General features: G+C 44.7%; 1 protein-coding gene across 1 annotated transcript; it reads right to left on the bottom strand.

The window, feature by feature from the left end:
• Window positions 1-3,135: 3,135 nt before the first annotated feature.
• B4GALT4 (beta-1,4-galactosyltransferase 4) lies at window positions 3,136-17,555 on the bottom strand. Its single transcript, XM_065414886.1, has 6 exons — window positions 17,285-17,555; window positions 15,133-15,365; window positions 11,135-11,322; window positions 5,308-5,430; window positions 3,897-4,001; window positions 3,136-3,277 (listed from the first exon to the last, which is right to left on the bottom strand). The coding sequence occupies exons 1-6, from the start codon at window positions 17,553-17,555 to the stop codon at window positions 3,136-3,138; spliced, it is 1,062 nt and encodes a 353-aa protein (XP_065270958.1).
• Window positions 17,556-18,193: the final 638 nt, after the last annotated feature.

Here is an 18,193-nt window from a genome sequence, read left to right as displayed (position 1 = left end):
TGACCCTCAGGACTAGCCAATAATAAAGAAAGTTTAATTAGACCAGTCAGGCTCTTGGGTTGTTGAATCCTTTTAACTGCCAGCTAAGGTAAGCTCCCCATCTTTCATTTCACACTGCCTTCCATTCTGGGTCTTTTCTGTTGACATGTTAATAAGGAAAAATTACTTAGCTTTAATGGGAATAAGAAGAGATTGTAGTACTGAGCTGTCGTCTTTCTCCCAGGGTAAAGGAGAAGTGGTTGAAGCTGGACTTTGTACCCCACCCAGATAGATTAAATCAATTTATAAAAGGCACCCTCTCAATACATTTGCAGTAAAGCACCACTTGGAGTTATCCTGTCCTATTTCTAAATACAAATTGAATTTCTTCCACCCCTTAAACAAGGCAGAAGTACATCCACACAGGCTTTGTATTGTTTCCTGACAATCAACAGAGTGGCTGTGTAAGGATTGGCAGTCTCAGGGGAAGGCCCTATTTTTTTTATTTCCTTTCCCCAGCAGGGTCTGAATCTGCACACGTTAGGATTAAAAGCCTCACTGTCCCAACTATCTCTGCTGTTTGCTCCTTCTCTATACCTTACCAAGCTGTTCTAGTTTGTCCTGTGCCTACTAAAACAGGACTTAATTATCACCAACCAACTTCTCAAATGCATCCAGAAACTACTTGAAAGAGCATAAATTCTGACATGCACAACCAGCTGAGAAATACCATTAATAAAGACTACTGTCTTCTGCACTTGCTAAGTCTTTTTTGCCTTCCTGTTCAGCGTAGACTGGTGGTAGCATTCTGTAGGGGGGACAAGAGGACCAAACAAAATGCAAATACAGTTTAATTTCCTTTTGTTGTTAGGTGGCCCTAGAGATTAGTCTGTTCTAAAAACATCACTTCTCCAGAGCAACTGCTTTGTATTCAGTCTACAGCCTATATCATATTCTCCACCATATGAGGTCAGCTAGCCCCAACATGAGGAAGTCGTTGTGTCATAGCCACAAGAGAATGTGTGGTGGGATAGAGTTCCTCTGGGCTGCTGATCTCCCTGCATGAAACAGACACTTTTAACAGCTGCAGCTTCCTTACTAAAAGGAGCAGTTATTGCTGCAGTGTTCAGGGGGAAACGGCAGATGGCAGCATATGATGGAATTTACTTTTCAAAGTGTTCATGGTGGAGCAGTGTCTCAGCTTTTATAGCATTAATGATAGCAAGCATCTGCTATTTCCATTATACATCATTTCTAATTTTCACTGCCACACATTTTTAATTTTCCAAACATTGACCTTTTGTCTCAAGTTTTCAAGATGTGGTCTCTTGCTTTTTGACAGAATTGAAAAACAAAACAAAACCCACCCCTCCACCCCAAACCTCCAAGTAAAATCCTGGGTTTTGAGGAATAAGTTAGAAAAACCCTCCACACTTTTTCCATTATAAAACCATTCTAAGCACACAATACAGTGAGAGCAAGAATGACTGAAATGTAAAACTTGGCCCATTTGCTTGATTTGAGGAAAAAGGTAAGAGTGTAAAAAAAAAAAAAAATAACTCACTTTTCAGATTGAAGCAGAGTGTCTGGAAGGTCCTGCCCCCTTTGTGACCTCACTGTATACAGTCAACCTGTTCAGCCCTGGTGGGCTTGAGCAAGGGCTGCTTTTGGGACAGCTTTACATAGGGGAGATGGAGTGTTTTTTCTCTCTCCCCTCAAAAAACCACCTGCCTGATCATCAGCAACAACAGAAAATAGTGGAAGTGAAAAATCTATCACTGGTTTTAAAATCTCAGCAATTTTTGGTACATTCCAAAATATTAGTAATGTCAGAGCTAATCTGAAGATCAAATGGATGAAGTTGGCAAACTCAGGGGCCAAGATGGACACTGTTCTTATAAGCAGTAAGCCTTAACAGCTTGAGTCTTTCCTCTGCAGGACAGAATGAATATGCTTAGCAACTAGCCGGAGGAAATAATTCTTTAGGCTTTATGCTACCATAAGCAGGGTTTTTAACATTTAAGTTTCTAGGTAATAAATTACTGCGTCCTAAAGGAATTAATATAACAAAAATCAGAATCAAAGCTTTTCTTCTTGAGACGACTATGATCTTACATTTATTGATTGCAACCAAGATCTACCCATCAAGCGCCAACACAGTGTTGTCTGCTGCTGTAGAGAAGGGGCTTACAACACTCCCATGCATTTGCAATGGGGAAACTTGCAATTTACCGCAACTGCTAACCAGTTTATCCACAAATCAACCCCATTTTTTCTAAAGCAAGAACTACAAAAAGTCAAGTCATTACCTTGCTGGGTATTTATACCACACTGAGCACCAGGCTAACAGTGTCTAGGAAGCAAACTGTGGGTAGTCTCAATCCATTTTACACATGACTTATTTGTGTGTATTCCCTCAATGCCCAGCCCAGACTGGCACAGTAGGAAGGTGATAACCATACTAGTGTCTGTATTGCAGGCTTGCTGTAGAAATAAGTATATCCACAGGACTCTTGAGCACTCCCACTAGGTACTGAATTGAACTGATGAAGGACAAGGGAATCCTTCGGAGTGAAATGGGTTGTATTGTATTGAGAGTTTTTAAACTCTCTTCAATGTGGCTGCAGTTAACATGATTACTTCCCTCTCCCTTTCCTCACTCACCCAGGCTGAGATCAAATCAGCCTTTCTAAACAAGACTTTAGGCTATGAAATATTCTTGTGCTTTGTATGATAACGCAGTCTCGCTCCTTTTGAAAACACGGCAGTGTTGGCTCCTGTGTCCTGCTCTCTAATGGCAGAAGGTTTGGAAACAGCTACTGGAGCTGAAGCTTTCAGTGGGTGTAGTTCAAGCTCCCAACAATAAAAAGCCAACAGCCCGAACAAGTAGACTTTCTAAATATCCCAGTGAAAACAAACTAACAGGCACGGTGACATATCCACTCGGTCAGTCCAGGTCCCCTGCTTAACGCACAGCGCTGCCACAAAACAAAATTCGTAACCAAATAATTAGAAAGGATCTAAGAAGCTATTTCCTCTGCACTGTCTCCGTGCTGCTGGGGGACCCCTTCAGGCAGAACGCTGCCTTTCCAGTCACTGCAGCAGCTACGGCAAGCGGAAGATCTATTCCCGTCTCCTAGAATCTACAGGAAACTGTTACGAGATCTTGGGTGGCATGCTGAAATCCACTGTGACGTTAATGTACAAAGGGTTGTGCTCCACCGAGAGCAGTTTATAGGAACAGGAGTTCAGCCCATCTGTTTTCCACACTCGGGACACCTGCTGCAAGAGTTTCATCCTAAAGATATAATCAGAGAAAAAAATATTTATAGGACTGTGGAGTTGAGAAACCCCTACTCCAGAGGTGGAGGTGCCATTACAATTCACAGCAGAGGAGCATCAAGCTCTACCCTGCACCTGTGCTACTGGGGGATCTGAAGGAGAAGTGAGAGCACTTTAAAGACTGTGTTCCTTTTATCCAGTTTTACATCTGTTCTCGTGTGTGCATGTGTATTGGGAAGCATAAAGTCCTGCTTTCCCTTCCCTCAGCAGGCTCAGACTCACATGTACAGGGAGCCTATAATTTCATGAAAACTCCTGGCTTTCTAACCTTTGAGGCTTGAAAGATACTGTGCACCCAAACAATGGATATGTGCCTGTAACTGTAACTCCGTCTTAGTTGTTGGGGGCGGGGGGGAGGCATTTATGTGCACAATTTTAAGAGGTGCTCAGATACCATGCAATGGTCTCCAGGAACAAGCCTGGCTAGTTAGCCTCTTTCTCCTATAAGGCTCCCAGGAGAAGGACACCGCAGAAAGCACTTTCCCAGATGGTGTTAGTAGGAGAGAGGCTGCGCCATCAGTCCTTTCTGTCTCCCCCTACAGGGAGAGGGTGTGGAATGGAGTGCTAGTCCTTACCTTTCTCCATTTGCCTCATTGCCTCTGTCTCTTGTGTGGAAGATCATAGTATACTTTCCTACATCAGGGGATGGCCGCATCACCCTCATCTTCTGCATCTCAACCCTGAAAGCAATAACATTACAGTGAGCAGAACAGTACCTGTGAGCATGGCAAGAAGAGGGTCACAGACTTCTCAAGGGCATCTAGAGGATGATGGGGAGCTAAAACATGTATATAGACAGAACAGAGAGCCACACTCCCAGAGAACTGAGACACACGCTCCTCTCCCCCACACCACACACCACCATAGAAATGGAGCCCAGCACACTTCTCTTTTCCCACAGTATATTCAGTTAGGGCTCCAGTCACCCATTCCTTTTGACCACAAGCAATTAACTGTTAAGCTAGTATGGCTTATTTGGGGGGTTTAAACACATTATACTACAGAGCATTTAAACAGCCATTCTCTCTAGCCTTGTGGTCTGTTTCATGTTGGCTGTATTCATCCAGGGAGTCTATGGCAAGGCCTCATTCATCCTACAGTGAACTTGGCTTAACTTCTGTGGCAGGGCCCTGGATTCTGAGGCTCTCAGGTGACAGCTGAAAATTCCAGGGCATCATCAGGAAAATTAAAAACAACACAGTCTAGTCTGTCTTGATTGTATGATGGAATGCATATTTAACTCTATTATTATTTATTTTGATATTAAATTCACATTATTTTATGCTGCCCATTCCATTTTCAATGAGCTACAGGCTTTTACCTTGAAAACCCAATGGCATTGAAGAAGTTAGAGGGAAGCTAAAGATTTCAACTACTAAGGTAGGGGACCATTGTGGATTTTGGCAACAGGGGAGGCAGTTTAGCATAGTGGGATAAACACACAAACTGGCTGTTTGTTAGAAGGACCAAGACACATGGACAAGGAAATAATAACATTAATATTCTGGCCGCAATTAAGTCAATAGGTTCACATTCATCGTTAGGGTTTAGAGTGAACATCTTACTGCAGTAACTGGGCAGTTGGCACCTCTCAGAACTATTGTTTCAGGCTGTCTGCAGATTGAGACACACATCATCGCATCAATTTAACCTCTTTACATTTTGAAGGGTCTCTGCAACAACACCCATCACCCAGAGAGTGCAGCTATGTAAGAATCCTGCTGCCAGACACAACCACATCTCGATTCCAGCACCCAATAACACACTGCTGATCAGCCAGTAATACCCTGCCACACACATTGCAAATTCCCTAACTCGTTTACTCTTCATATCTCAAGAACTTCCAGTGGTACATTCCCTTCCCTATTCCATCTGAACTGAAGTGCTCATGTTAAGTCACACTTGGGATATTATCGGCAGATATCCCATTCATCCAAATCCTATACCATACCATATACACCCATATCCCACTAGCCATTTGGTTACCTGATTCGGAGGTCGTCGTCTTCTGCACCCCAGCCCCAGTAATTGTTAGAGAATCCATTCACCTTGGAAAACTGATCCCTTGTTAGAGCAGTTACTCCCCCAAAATATCCCTGGTAACGCAACCTAGAAATGGACAAGAAGGTATAGTGAAAAAAACTGAAAGACAGAAGTAACATAAAATGTAAGAACTAATACTACTGGAAATACAGCCCTGAAACCTTGGGCCCAAGCTGCAAAGTTTGAATCAAGGTATGAACTTTCTCAAAATTCAAAGGTGTTCAGGTCCTGGATTTAGGCCCATTTCTCTCCAAAAAACAATGATTCACTTTAGAGTGCTAATCAGAACAACTCTCTCCAACTGGCAGTCTGGAGCATTCTTTACTTTGCTCCTCAACTCTAGATCTCTCCTTGCCAGTTAAAGATGGCTCTGTATCCCAAGGGCTCCAAATGAAAAGGGAGGCAGCAAGGCTACACAATGACATACTGAAAAGGAGAGCTATTTTCTAATCAGTGGATTGGTAGTATTACAATTTGACAGTAAAGTCTTGAAGACTGGATATGAAAAACTGATTGCAATGGTACAGAGCTAAAGGCACTGCAGGACAAATTCAGAGGTGATGTGTAAGATACTGTAATATGTAAGGTAGTGTAAGTTACACAGTGATAAATTAGTGCAAGGGAGCTTGACTCTAAGAGAGATTAATTTCAGCTTCTAGCTTCTCTGTCCTGGAAATTACACCAATTAGGAGGTGACACACTACTCGCCCTTCTACCCTCTTGCTAGTTGCTTTTTCTGACACACTCCTCTCCTCTGGCCTTAAAGCCTGGGTTACAACACAGCCTGCCAGGTGATATGCAAGTGGCTTTAAATTACATGTCGGTCAGTGCGTGTGAGTAAGTCTAAGTAGATGTAATGCATAAGCTGAAGAGACTGGAAGAAGGTGTCCATTATAGTTTATACAGAAGATAAGCAACGTAAACAGCCTGGAAGATCCAAGTGCTATTATTCATTTCTTTAATGTGCCCAACATGGAACAGTCTCCCACCGATGACCAAAATAAGAGCTCCCACCCACCTATTTTCTTTCTACAGTTAGATGATTTAGGCTGCCCCTTGTACTCCTGTCACTCTTTGGGACTGCAGTCTGCTTCTCTAGAGACAGTGTGCCTTGTCGGTCTGTGAGCAATGAAAGATGCTGTTCTGGCTGGATACACTCTCCCTCTGATGTCTCACCTCTTCTTCCCCTCCTTCTCGCAACTTCTCTTCCTACTTTCCCTTCACCTCCTCCCCCAGCATGCAAAAGGAGGTCATCAGGCTGCAGCATGCAAGGATTGATGGGGGGAAAGGGTTTGAGGTCCTATGTTGGATAGAACTTGCTGTGAATTTTAGCTGTGTCTCACCACCTACAAACTGTAGTGATGGGTGGTTTAGAAAAGCAGAGTGATTTAATCAGCTAGATGGACCAGCAATTACCCCATCTGTACAGCCAAATAAGGGGGTTTGAGTGCAAGCCCATTTGAAAGTGTGACTCCAGCACCTAAAACTAGTAGCTCTGCTAGCTCTCTGAAATGGGACAGTGGGTTAAGCCTGCCAAGGAATGGGGAGGGACCAATAAAACACTGACTTCAATTCAAGGTTTTGAATTCATTTCAGGCCAATGACATTAGATCTGTGCAAAGTAAGTAGTATTATAATGAGGCCCCATACACACATACATACACACACACACACACACACACACAGCCCATTTCACTATCCAGTTTTGCTCTCTATTGAATGAGTCATTAGACTCCCTGCAATAGTGTTGCCCACAGTGATTACCCCCATTGTTCACCATAATCCACATTTTCTGGAACAGTAAACAAGGGTTTATAGCCATCACACCTATGGGCCTCAATGTGAATGTGATTTTGTTGTTTCTCCCTTTGAAGCAAATCAAGTGGCACCATCACAGTCTTGGGGAAATTCCAGGATGCCCATCTGCGGAACAGTGAATACCTGTTGTGCACAACAGCAGGGATAATAAAGAGCTGTTTCTAATCTGCTGTTTATCAGGTGAAGCTCCACAAACCTGCTTTACTCAAGACACCCTGTTGCATGACCCCTGTGCTTTAAGGCTGAAAACAGCTTATTACAACAGGAAAAGCCAATCTCTTTTGAGCGTTGTGAATGGGCTTTTAACAAAGCGATAGGAAAGGAGTGATAGGCTCCATCAATGACCTGGTTGTGTGTGTGTGTATTAGTGTTTCAGCAACCTCAGAGGGGTTCTTTCTTAGGGGAAGAGGTGGAAGCCTTTCACTTGGGACTTTTAAAACTAGACTGGGTGGAAAAAAACCACTAGAAAATATACAATAGCAACAACTGTGTGCTGGCCCCAGGGAGATGGCCTGGCTGAGCTAGAAAGGTTTTCCATCCTCAACTTCTGGGATTCAATATTATAAGTCTGATGAGAAAAGTTTCTTACCGTCCCAAAGGATCGAAGATGAAACTGCAAACTATATAAATACAGAACTACTGAAATGTAGCCACTCTGGGTGGGGGAGGGCAGCAGCCAAGTAGACAGTCACCACACAGCAACAGGGATAAGAGGCGATTTTCTACAGGGCCACTGGGGCAAATCCCTCCTCTGACAAAAAATGCCCTGTAAGTGTCTATGTAGAACAGATAGGGCCTTGCATTTTAAGATCCTGTTTTACAGGCACCAACTCCGTGGGTGCTCTGGGGCTTAAGCACTTACGGAAAAAAATAGGTGGTGTTCAGCACCCACGGACAGTTGCCCCGCCCGCACTCTGCACTGAGGCACTGCTCCCACTCTGCCTCTTCCCTTGTGGCCCCGCCCATGCTGCGCCTCTTCCTGCCCCTGCCTCACCTCTTCCCCGGAAGCCTCCGCCACTTGCTCCTCTCCACCCCCTCACCCCCATCACTCGCCCTTAAGGCAGGAGGGGCAGGAAGGAGTGAGCAGCCAGTGGAAGGCGCTCAGGGATGGGGTATGGGCATAGTTTGGGGGAGTGCAGGGGGGCACTGTCCCCTCAAACAGAGGTGAGGTGTGTGTAGGGTGGGGGGGGGTTACACAGGGTCATGTGCCACTTCTCCTCCCCCCCCCCCCCCCCCGATTTCTGCGAGTGCCAAGCTGCTCTGTAAGGCTGGCTCTGCTCGGCCTGCAGGGCAGGAGGAGGACTCTGTCCTTCACGAACTGCGCCTCCCCCTCCAACCCCCCTTGCCCAGCATGTTTTGGCTCAGGGAGAGCAGAGGGGGCAGGGCAGAGCAGCTGTTCTCCAGTGCTCCAGGCCACTGCCTCCTGGGTCTTAGTGCCCGCCTGTTTACTATACAACAGTGAGCGCCCCGGGGGGCGGGGGAGAGCAGGGCAAGGGGTGGGGTGGAGGGAAGAGAAGGGGATGGGGCAGGGGAGAGTGGGGAGAGGAAGAGGAGGGGTTACGGGAATGGGTGGGGGGAAGCAGGAGCCCAGCATCTGGCATCTGCTCCGCAGCAACAGCAGCCCCAGCAGGGAGGTGGCTGCAGCAGCACTAGAGCAGTGACATTGCTGCCACAGCTGGTGCCGGAGTGGCTGCCAGCAGCTGCTGGGGCTCCCCTGTTAAGCCAGTCCCGTCCCCCCCAGTACCGGCAGCCCAGGTACCACTGCAGGTAGGGGAAGAGGCACTAAGCCAAAGAAACTGGCTTCAGTGTGCACGTGTGTGCATGCATGGGCGCACCCCTTTTCCCCTCCACCCCCAAAATAGCAGTCAAACTACACCTATGGGAGTGGAGCAGAGAGGAGCTTTGGGGAGGGGGCAGAACAAGGGCAGGAAGAGGCGGAGCAAGGGCAGGGCCACAGAGGCCAATCAGGGGTGGCACACCCACCGGGAAAAACAAAAAAAGTCAGCACCTGGGTCCTGTTTGAAAGATCTGCACATAGTAAACTGCCTCATTTATCCACCTCAGCAGGACAAAAGGGAGAGTCAACATGTGGTTCCAGGCTCACAAGGGCTCTATCTATCTAGCTTCTTACATGGCTGTCCTGAGCATAGGATCTGAATGTCTCACACATGATAATGAAGTTGCTGGGATATAGGGAAGAACTGTCCCAATTTTAAAGATGGGTATAGGAGGCAGAGATTTTAAAAAGTGACTTGCCCAAGCTCACATGGGAAGTGTGTGGCAGGGCCAAGAATTAAACCAAGATCCCAGTCCAGTGCCTTAACAACATACCTATCCTTCTGACAGATTTTTTTCTCCCTCTCTCCAAACCAAGGCTCGAACCACTAAATCATCTGAATGAAAACTAGCAGCTCCTTCCCGGAGACAAAAGAAGGCTTAGAAAATTAACTGTAAGAAAATCGCTCGTAAGAGCAAAAATTCATCTGTGATTCATTACTCAAAACAGATGCAGTAACTAGGGCATCTGAGGCCATTCAAGTGCCTCAAGGGTCATTCCATGGTTACTCTTCTGGAATCCAACTATCTCTTGAATAACTGTGGTGCTTGCTTCTACTGTGTTCAGGGGGCTGCCTTATGGCCCTTGGTATTCTCTTTGCAAGGCACAGTACTTCCGGAAATCTGTTATGAGTCTGATTGGAATCCTGGAGTTAGACTGACTGAGTGGTAAGAGAGAAGGTGAATGAGGTAATATCTTTTATTGGACCAACTTCTGTTGGTGAAAGAGACAAGCTTTGGAGCTCCACAGAGTTCTTCTTCAGATCTGAGAAAGATATGGTAAAAGGCTGTTTATCACGTGTAAGAATTTGCACATTTAGTCTTCTCCCCCCCACCCCAATCTCTTTATAAAGGGTATAAAGGAGTTCTACTTTCACACACTGCACATCAGCTTTTGAGTAGCACAACTTTTATCACTAATATTTGGATTGGCATGGCATAAAAAAAGGAAGGATGTCTTAAAAGAAAAGGCTATGGCATTCCTACTCAAACTCCTCTAAGTATTCATGCCAAATTTGAGGGCCTCATTTATTTGAGGAGGGTGGGACTTGATTTCCTATTTCACACTCTAGATATATTATTTGTGTTACAGTAACACCTAGAGGGCCCAACTGACATCAGGACCCCACTGTGCTATGAGCTGTACAAACAGCTAATGAGAGGCAGGATCATCCTCCCAAAAGTTGCTCTAATAAAGTTAGGTTTCAGAGTAGCAGCCGTGTTAGTCTGTATCTGCCAAAAGAACAGGAGTACTTGTGTCACCTTAGAGACTAACACATTTATTTGAGCATAAGCTTTCGTGGGCTACAGCCCACTTCATCAGATGCATAGAATGGAACATATAGTAAGAAGATATATATACTGTACTATATGTTCCATTCTATGCATCTGATGAAGTAGGCTGTAGCCCACGAAAGCTTATGCTCAAATAAATGTGTTAGTCTCTAAGGTGACACAAGTACTCCTGTTCTAATAAAGTTACCTCTTCTGTAAGATCTTCATATCAGGCCTACATCTGTAGAAGAGGAAACTTTATTAGAGCAACTTTAGGGAGGATGATCCTGCTAAAATCACAGGACCAGGAGACCTGAAATGAATTCCCGGTTCTGCCACAGTGTCTATGCATAACCTGCGATATATCACTTAGCCCCCTCAGAACCTCCATTTCCCCATGTGAGAAACAGGGCTAACCACAGTGACCTACCTCACTGGTGATTTGAGAGACTAAATTCATTTATGTTTGTAAAGATCCTTGGATGGAAGGTGCTATAGAAGGGCACAACATTGTATGAGATGGCAGGGAATGCACCAATCTAAGGGTCCTTTAGAAAGGGGAATGTTACCAATAATCTGGCAATTACTAGTCAAAATATTCTCCAAGCTCTTTTATTCCTACCTGTACCCAGTGTTGTTCCTGCCAACTACAAGGTGCTTTGGTTGTTTGTCACACGTGTACATATTAAAGTCATTCTCTGGCACCAGGTCCACATCATGGAAAATGAAACAGTCCCAGTTTTCCTCCTTCAGGGCCTCCAGGTATCCTACATTCAGCAGTTTAGCTCGGTTAAACTTGGTATTGCCAGCCTGTGAAAAAGGAAAGGAAAACAAGGCATACATCAAACCCATTAAAGGTTATTTGCAACCTGCCTGGATTCCATCCTAACCGCAGAGTTTACAGTATCCTTCATGGCACTCAGCCTTTATACTGTACCAAGTTCTCATACGAAACAAAGAGCTATTCCTTGACATATGTGGGCATCAAAGCACCCAATATTGTGAGGTGTTTCTTCATCCCCTACCTGTCATGAATGGCCATGGACAGAGTCAGACAAGGCACAGGTTATCTAGCTGCCAGAAGTAACGTAAGTTGTGTGATACTATTCTACTCCCATCACTGATCTTGCCTTAGAATTTCCATCTGGCAAAGTAATGAAAGAGCAACGACCATGTAGCTTAGAAAGCATGGAGTGTAAATGTAGTTAACATGAGTTACATAAACATAAAAAATAATTGTATTATAAAATTTAGCACTTTTCTGCTAAAGCATAGAGAGGTAGTGACTTGCTTAAGGTCACACATTATGTGCAGAACTGGGGGAAAATGTGGTACTCCTAATACCCAGTCTGGTAACCTACTCGCAATCGACACACACTGTCTTTTATATACACAGAACTGTACCAGGACTCCTGGCTTGGGATTTTATTTTATTCTATTTTTTACTGAATTGTACATGTTTACTTTTTGCTACAATTTGGTGCCTCTTCCCTCTTCAGAAGGCTCAGTTCTATAGGTTTATTTTAAATTGTAGCTGAAGAATTTCGAGCTGTAGTTGGTCGTTTCATAAGCCTATGCTGGTGACAAAATTCACGTTAGAGCAATGACGCAGCCGTCTGATGAGCGCGCATGTATTTGCATGCATGCACGCACCTACCCACACACTAGCCTGCAGCACACATCCTGTGGCTATGTGTGAATAACAGCCTGCAGTGCAAACAGAAACAGAATGACAGTTCACATTCCCTTTAAAAAGGAAGTTAACCATTTTCCATCTTTATCAATGTTTATTTTTATAAAACCATCTGCTAAAAAATTAGAATCAATATTGTTTTTTCAGTTGCCATTGGACGTAACCCTAGGCTAATATATATTTCCTGCAGACAAAGCAGCCCACACCCACATAGGATTCAGTTGTGACAGAGAATGAGCTGCAATGTATTAATCTATGAATACTGATGTGCAATAATGATATGAATAGTTAAGTGACCTGATCAGGGAGGTACATTTATTGTGTAACTATGGTGAGTTAATAGAATTTCCTGTAAGACTGTACTGATCTAACTTAATAAAGATCTGAAGGGACAACAAACAGGAAAGCAACGCAATAAACCTAGGTAAGCAGCCTCACGCGCGCACTTGGAAGACAATGGGACAAGCTGTTAGCTTCTAGGATCCTGTCTCCAGGCTGAAGTGTCAGAGTTGTTTTGCCAAAGCTGGGAGCCTGGAGATCAAAACACTAAAGAGTTTAAAAGCCCTTCTCAGAGGAATGAGAGGGGGTACTTTCAGGATCCATCCAGGGAGACAGAGAAGTGCTCTGTGAAAGAGTCTGAAGAAGTTGGCTCTTCTCACATCCAGGGGATGGTAAATCTGGGGGAAGAGCAGGCATGCATATATGTTGAGTATGGATATGGAGCCTTTCACTTACATATTAGGTCAAATTCAGCCTAGGCTGGTAGTTACAAAGAGTCTAACATCTGAAGGCTGTTTGGAGTCACTGATCAGGTCACCCCAATCCAGTTCCTACATGCAGAGAGCCACATCACAATTACCATTGGCTCTAACTGGCCCTCTTGTTGCCAGTTTCAGCCTAAACCCAAGGACTGCATAGCATAACCCATGGAGATTAAACTCCCCTTTCTCCCCCTATAGGCAGGCTTAAGGCACACTGGTGGAAGAATAAATTGCGGCAAACAGCTCAGCACCTACTTCGTGGACAAAGGAAACATTTGTTCTCCAGGGTTTTCACCAGCACTGCTTTAAAAAAAAAAAAAAATACATATTTTAAAAATAATGTAAAGGTGACCTGCAGAGGGAAAAGGATTGGGTTGGTGCCCTTTTCATGATCAGTGGAGAAGACTTAAAAGGCCCTTTCCTTCTCTTTCTCTCCCCCGCCAAAATCACCCAAGAGGCAGTCCCTGCATGTTCAGTATTAAAAAGTCAGGTGTGGTCCACCCTGCTTTTTCTGGAACACAGTGTGAACAACTAGTAAGGTTATGACCTCACAATTAACAAGAGCAAGCAACAGCTGATCCTCAAAATCCCTTCTCTGTGTTTACACATGCTGGTTTTGTGTGTGCCTATCCATCACCGCCCCCTAACAATAAAGGACTATGGGAGAGTCCCAGTCCACATCTGAGTCTTCAAAAGAGAGACCCTCCAGCAAAACAGGGAAACCAAGACCTGGCACTCTTGATAGATTAGACAGACGGAGCTTTGGGGCCTTCTTTAATACATCCTAAAGTAGTTTAGGAGGGACATCCCCCTCTTCAGCCAACCTGTAAAACTCCGATTCAGAGCAATGAACAAACAAAACAGGATATTCCAAGTGAAAGCAGATCCTGCCAATCACTCCTGTTCCTAGATGATTTAGAGCTAGAAATAGGCCTTCATTCTGAATTTCCTGCCTCCTCTTGGTTTATGACACAATTGTGAGGTTATTTAAACAGGACAGGGTGAGGAGTTGTCCATTAATTTATTTGTTTTCTGCTATCTGAATAGTGAATCAAAGTAGAGCAAACATGTGAATGGAAGTTTAAAAACAGAAAGCCCTGAGAGTGGGTTACGAGAAAAGCATTTGCTGGTTTCCACTCCCAGAGCAGGCTGCTGCTTCAAGCTCACCTGACCACAGCACCAGTGCTGGGCATGAAAGAAACCCAAACAAGGGTTAAAATGCTCTACAAAATTAGCAATTAAGTTAGCAGAGCCACTGAATGTGAACAGGCAGATCACAGAATCTCAAAGGTATCAAACATACTGTCAGGACTTCACATTCCATTCATCTTTGCTACTCAAAGAGTACCTGTATGCCAAAGAGCTCTTATTTAGTGTTTTGTTCTAGACAACAGGAATTCGTACACAAGTACTATGATGTGAATAATGATTGTCACTATCAAAAAACTATCTGAAGGCGTGGAAGAGACCCATGAACCAAGATCCTCGATCTGAACACCCCCAAAATTTTGGGGCTGAGAACATTTCATCCTGGTTGTGTAAGTTTAATGTGCTGGGTAAGTTAATTTTATCAGTAAGAAACATTATTAGGATGGTCAGGTCACCTCAAGCCCTAGCTCAGAAATGCTAACTAAGCTACAATACATTTCATAGTTTATTCAGGCTGGCAAGGGCTTCCTATGTATGATTTTAAAGGCTCTAGCTACATCAAGGACATTTTCTAAAAGGATTCCCATCTTTAACAATAGTCCAGATTCCCCAGTATTAGCACCAGTGTGAGCCCCAATGCAGAAGGGCTGCCAAAGCCATGTTAGCACTATAACAATTAGACTTGTTCTGAGCAGGCTGGATGGCACCGTGCATAAAGCACAAGAGGCAGCTACCAGCCAGTCTGTCTTGAAGCTCGCAACATTGTTAACACAGACAGAACTGAATTGGTGTTAGTGAAGGCAGGACATTTTAAAGAGCTTCTCTAATTCAGACAGGATCTCTGAGCAAAAGGAATGCTGTTGTCCTCTAGCCAATAAAGGAGACAGCCAGCCCCAAGACACCATCACAAAGCCAGGAGGAATATCTGCAGGACAGAAGAGTTTGGGATGCACAGTTGTTAATTAATCTCCCATCCCTCCCAGACAGGTAGTTCTCTTGCCTTCATTGTTGCCTCACCTGGTGGATGACATAGATACCATAGTCCAGTTGCTGTCTCTGTAGGAATGGGTGGAGGTGCTCCAGCAGGTACAAAAGGTGCTTCTCTCGATTGCGGTGTGGGATCAGGATGGCCACTCGTTGCAGTGCTGAGCACTCTGCAGGGCGATGCCGGCCTTTTGCGACCTGAGGGTTCTCCTTCTGTACCTCTTCCAATGTGAGAGATGCTTTGAACTTGAGCTTGCTGGGGCCCTCTAGGAGAAGCACAGGAAGCATTCTTAATTCATTTCAGGTTTCGGGCTAGCTCAGTACCTTCAGGGGAGTGGCTCTGCACTCCAGCATTTATAGATTCCAAGACCAGAAGGGGCCATTCTGATCATCTAGTCTGACCTCCTTTATAACACAGTCCATACAACAGCATGAGAAGCCTGGGTTCAATCCCAAATTCTGATTTATCTTGCTTCCCAGATCAAACGGAATGGAGAGTGCTGTAAAGGCAATACATGAGTCCTGGAGGGAGTGGGTACTTGGAGTTGCTTAGCATTTATTCATTGAAGAAGCAATATCAATGATACATAAAAAGAGTCCCACTCAAACAGAAGGATAGTCATGGTTTCAACATGGGCTTCAAGGAGAGGGAGGGGAGGAACAAGAGTGGAGAGAGATGTGAGAATAGGAGTGCAGGGAATCATCATGGCTTTAACCATGGACATAGAAGGATGTAAACATTTTAGGGTCAGGAAATGGCTCTTATTAATCCAATATTCCCATGCCCAAATGAGACCTTTTCAATGGCTGCTGTGCTGATCTTTCATCATGGCCTCTGCTGACACAGAGAAAGCTCACTTGCGGGAGAAGAAATCACACAACTGTGACTAGAGATGGTTGCAAAGTTTTGACTGAAAAAAATTCCCAGGAAAAAATAAATGTTTTAAAACTATTTTTTTTTTGCAGGAAAAAATGTCAGCATCGCCCAACCAGCTTGCATGAGTGTGGGCATACAAGGAGGACGACATGGTCCGGAAGCTTTGTGCTGCTAACATAGAAATCACCCCCTGGCAGTAAAGCTGAAAAAGGTAGCATGGGCCAATATGGCGAACCTCAAGGTTCCATAGGCCACTCAAGGTTCCATAGGCCACTCAAGGTTCCATGGAGCTACAGTACTAATAAAAATGGCCAGTCTAAGAAAACAACGAGGAGTCTAAGGAAGCCTCTGAAGATGTCCACCAGGAGGACAGCATTAATCCCCAAAACAGTCACACAGTCTTTGTCAAAGGAAGGTACACTTATGAAACTGCATTTCATTTCCTACCAGGGTTTTCACATCTGCTGTGGAGATGGAAAGGGGAAGGAAGTGTATGGGTTGTGAGGAGGATGGAAAGCTCTTACCACAAAAGCAGGGTACAGCATAAAATAAAGGAGTGAAGCAGTGGAATCAGCAAGCAAGTCAGGTAGGGGCAGAGGCCCATTTCTTACTAAATTATTATTCTGGAGTTCAGCACATTGCAATATGCATTTCAGAAAATGGACTGTACTCAAGTACTGCAGATACAACAGATTAAACAGTGAAGAGCACAGTTTGGGACCTGTAATGAGCCCAGTAACCAGGTACCTACAGTTGCCAATGGAGCACAGTATCCAGATATCAGGCTGCTACAGCTATTTTTGATGGGTTTTCCTTCCCCCGCCCCTTCTGTCCCCACTGTCTAACTGGCTGTCATAGCCAGTAAGTACATATGGGCCAGACTAGTCTCATAGGCAAGCAGGAATGTCATCCATTCCATCTCCTTCCAGTGTTGGCATGGTGGGTTTTTGCTATCCTTTCAGAACGAAGGCAGGGGGACAGCTATATAGGTAACGCATGAGCTACCAGAGTTAGTTTAATTCACCTAGCCAAAGCACCATCACTGGGCATGGCATGGACTCAACAACCTCTCCCCATAATGTATTAAACTGTCCTCCACATCTCTTTATACTTCTTAAGTATTTCTAGGGTGAACGGATATCTAACTGTTAAGAGGATGCTGTTTATCTGTTATGCAACAATCACTAGCTGTGAGTTTGGTTCACAGGAAAAAGCACCTGGGTGAGAGGTGGCCAGAGGGGAACCAAGGAATCGGTAGCACAAAAGCAGATTTCATTCATTAAAGACACTGAAGACTGAGCCACTTACGCAGGTAGGGAGAGAGAGCAGGGCAGTGACTCATGGTGGACTTCACTGTATGAACTTCCACAGTTGACACGGCCTTCTTTTTCTGATTCTCCTTCTCCAGCATGGTAGTCTTCCTGAAATTCTCCACCAAGCTCTTTGCTTTGGGAGTCTCCTGTACAGTGTCCACAAGGTAACTGGAGGTGGCCCATGCTACCACCATCATGCACAAGATGAAGATCAGCAGCAGCCTGAATTTGTAGGAGAGGTGAAGGATGACAGAGCTCAAGCCCATGGCCCTCTCTCGTTTGCAAGCCACTCCCTCAGCAATGTTCATGATGCAGCCCTTTCACCAGACACTTCAGAAGGGTGAAAATAAAGGACCCAAAAGGAATGTCACAATAAGGCAGGAAGCTGAGAGATATCAAAGGCTGCTGAGACTCCTGTTGCTTTGGAATTCATGGAGTTCTGGTACAGTGATTGTTGGAAGGCAAACATCACATGACTCACCCTAGACCAAAACAGAGAGAAGAGGTTATTTTATATTCCCCCAGCTGCACTACAACACACTCCCCGCCCACCCCTTCAAATTCACTAGAAGAACATGAGGCACAAGGGGTGCTAACAGAGAAGCGGAGAGCCAAAGCACTACAAAAAGTTGTTAGGGCACCAGACAGTAAGTCGAGAAACCTGGGTTTTGTTCCCAGCTCTCCCACTGACCTGCTGGGTGACATTGGGCAAATCTCTTCCACTCTTTGGGCCTCTGTTTCCCCTCCCACCCTCTCTCTGTCTGGTCCTATTTAGATTATGAGCAGCAGGCACTGTCTCTTACTATGTGTGTATACAGTGCCCAGCACAATGGGGCCCTGATTTTGGGTCTATAGGACTATTTCAGTACAAATAATTAACACCAACCGGAAGCCAGGAAGCTCT

The sequence above is a fragment of the Emys orbicularis genome, chromosome 1, assembly GCF_028017835.1.
Source record: "Emys orbicularis isolate rEmyOrb1 chromosome 1, rEmyOrb1.hap1, whole genome shotgun sequence".
In the NCBI taxonomy this organism is placed as follows: Eukaryota; Metazoa; Chordata; order Testudines; family Emydidae; genus Emys; species Emys orbicularis.
Note: the sequence above shows the minus strand (reverse complement) of the source record. Positions and strands in the feature narration are given on the sequence as shown.

Coding starts and splice junctions, on each gene's coding strand:
- B4GALT4 (XM_065414886.1), bottom strand. CDS start 17,555: ATGGGCTTGAGCTCTGTCATCCTTCACCTCTCCTACAAATTCAGGCTG. Junction 4,002..5,307: donor GACGACGACCTCCGAATCAG/GTAACCAAATGG, acceptor TATTGCTTTCAG/GGTTGAGATGCAGAAGATGA. Junction 3,278..3,896: donor AATGAGGCAAATGGAGAAAG/GTAAGGACTAGC, acceptor TTATATCTTTAG/GATGAAACTCTTGCAGCAGG.